The sequence below is a fragment of the Macadamia integrifolia genome, chromosome 9 (assembly GCF_013358625.1).
Source record: "Macadamia integrifolia cultivar HAES 741 chromosome 9, SCU_Mint_v3, whole genome shotgun sequence".
Lineage (NCBI taxonomy): Eukaryota > Viridiplantae > Streptophyta > Magnoliopsida > Proteales > Proteaceae > Macadamia > Macadamia integrifolia.
The window spans coordinates 18,682,367-18,685,235 of NC_056565.1; the positions used below are offsets into that span (position 1 = coordinate 18,682,367).

Sequence of the window (2,869 nt, forward strand, 5' to 3'; positions counted from 1 at the left end):
CCAATTTATAATATTTTTTTTGTTTGTTTGATAAAAAATTTGTAAGGTAGGAAATAGGTACCTATCAAGAATGATAGGCATGGAGAATCAAATCAACCAGACCAGACACTTAGACTGGACCAATCTGCCAATACTCAAATCTCCAAAGACCTGATATGCTATCGGTATTGGCATCGATGGCCGTATCAGTCATCGTCGCCCATTTTTTTTTTACTTTATGACCCTTTGTTGGTATCGATCCAGCGATATGATATCGGATAAAAATTGAGATTGGATCCAATCGATACCGATACGACCGATTCAACCATCTGATCCGAGTCTCAAACCTTTTTATTATTATTACTTAAATCAACACTCTCTTATCTTATTGGGCCAGACTGATAAGCACTGTGATCTATAAAATAACGGACAAAAGACGGATCTTCCGTTGTATATTCCAGAAAAGTATGCTTTTAGTTGGAATGGTCCCCACGTGATATGATCACAGCTAAATCCACTTTTTTTTTTTTTTCTGTTAAAGAGTCCAGAAACCAAAATTAATTTCAGCGAAAAGAAAGAAGAAGAGAGAGAAGCAGATCGAAGCAATCGTAAGAAAAAAAAAGAAAAGGAAAAATGATCTCTATCCGTATTTTATACAGATACAAATAAATCCTGGTTACAAACCCTAGTTTTTTTTTCTCTCTTTTCTTTTCTGCTCTGCTCTTATTTTCTGCTCTGCTCTTATATAAGGGTGATCAAGAAAGTAGGAGTAAACAAGATTCAAGAGAGGGAGAGGGAGAGGGAGAGACAGTGTGTGGGTTTGTGAGACACAGGGAGGGTGGTGATCAGGGTAAGGTATCCTGAGATTTGCTGTATGTCAGTAGATTGCATTGGGAGTTACTACGGCGGATTCGGTGAGCTTGCAAATCCTCTACAATGGCCACAGCTACGGAAAAAGCGACGTCCTGCTGCGTTAACACCAAGCCTGATCCCCTGCAACGAGAGGCAGCCGCTGCTGCTGTTGCATCGGACACTGGGGTCGTTAAGGATTGGAGGAATGTTGCAGCCGGTGATCAGCTTGACAGCAAGCCACAAAAGAGAGCTGCCATGGCGACCTTGATTCATCCTGTTGATCCTATCCCTGAAGCTTCAGCAACAGGTTCCACCAAAGGTGCGATCGAGTTTTTTTTTTTGGTTTCAATGGTGTTGATGTAGATCATGCTTGAGAGATTAGATACGCTTCATTTAGTTGCAGAATATCTTTGATTTCATCTTGCATGCCATTATTCCTCTGCCTTTTAGTTTCTTGTCTTTTTCTTTTTTTCCCCATGATCAGTTTGGATAAATCGCTTTGTATGCATCTGATGACATCCATACCGTGAAACTCCAGATAATATAAAAAAACTACAGTTGCCTATTTAATCTAAGCCAGTGTGTCAATTTCAACTGGAAACAAGTTTCAGAACCTTGATTATTATTATTATTATTATTATTATTGCTCTTGGGTCCCCTCGACAAGTGTTGATCTGGTTGTTAAGTAGGGATCAGGTAGAAAAAAAAGCATCCACCATCATTTATGATTATGGTACAATTTAGATGGAAACGATTCCGATCGTTCAAATTTTGTTTCCTGGACGTGCCACCCCCCACCCCAGCCCAAACTTTGTTAGATTTGTCGATCAATTGTTGATAATTGATTCCTTATCTTCATTTCAGATTCTGCTGTTTTTGTTTTCAGGTAGCTTAGGTTTTAAGTTTCGTCTTAGATCTAGTAGTTCTTGAAATAAGCCAACTACTAATTTTTTTTTTTAAATTTTGAAATTGAAAATTGAGAATTCTTTTTGTTCCTCATTACAGAATACAAATTTGCTGGCTAGTAAGTGCTTTTGAATGAGACGCTTGTACTCTTTGATTGTGACTTTAAACTTGTTCTTTCATGGAAATTAGAACATTAAGTGCTTGACTGGATCTTTTAGAGACCAAAGACAAGACTTGCAAGGAATAACGAAATAGCAAAGGACTAAGCCAACAGGCCACAGTGTTGCCGAGGAAATTGACTTATTAGGTTGATGTTTAGTTATTTATGTTTTCATAGCTACTTTAATTTAAAAAATTGGGAAAAGGCTGGGTATGCTAGTGGTATACCCAAATATGTGCCTCTCTCTCTCTTCTTCCCCTTGGAAAAGTCCCCCATGCCCCTCTGATCCCAGCCCTCCCATTGGTTGAGCCGCTAGCTCCAGGTGGAAAAAATATAGGTGGTTAAGTGGCATTTTGTAACTTTCATGCCTGATTGTTTTAATAATATGATAGAAGGTAGTTATCACCATAAAGCATGGTTGTCAGGGCATAGCCTAGATGTCTAGGAGCCTTGACAACTAGAGTCACCTTGTTTGCCTTGGTCTCTTGGGTCGCCTAGATGTCATGACAACTATGCCATAAAGGCACCATAATTTCTTACTAGGCCACCAAAATTTCTTGATGCCCCAAGTGGTTCATACTCAGTCACCACCTTTAGGCTGTGTTTGGTAGCCAAGATTTTTTTTTTTTTTTTTGCATCAAAAGAAAACTTCACCATTCCCAATGTGAATTTTGAAATTCAAAAAAGAATCTTCTCTAGGAGCCTTGATAACTAGAGTCACCTTGTTTGCCTTGGTCTCTTGGGTCGCCTAGATGTCGTGATAACTATGCCATAAAGGCATCATAATTTCTTACCACATAGGCCACCACAATTTCTTGATGCCCCAAGTGGTTCATACTCAGTCACCACCTTTAGGCTGTGTTTGGTAGCCAAGAGAAGAAAAGAAAAGAAAATAGTACGAACCAAGAGAAGATTCTTTTTTGAATTTCAAAATTCACCTTGGGAATGGTGAAATTTTCTTTTGCTGCAAAA

General features: G+C 38.8%; 1 protein-coding gene across 1 annotated transcript in view; it reads left to right on the forward strand.

Moving 5' to 3' along the window:
• The first annotated feature begins 599 nt into the window (after window positions 1–599).
• Window positions 600–2,869, forward strand: part of LOC122089590 (copper methylamine oxidase-like) — a 10,402-nt gene continuing 8,132 nt past the window's right edge. The window contains exon 1 of the mRNA XM_042659316.1: window positions 600–1,150. Within this exon, the coding sequence (XP_042515250.1) occupies window positions 916–1,150 (235 nt within the window). The 5' untranslated portion in view covers window positions 600–915. The remainder of the gene's footprint in view (window positions 1,151–2,869) is intronic.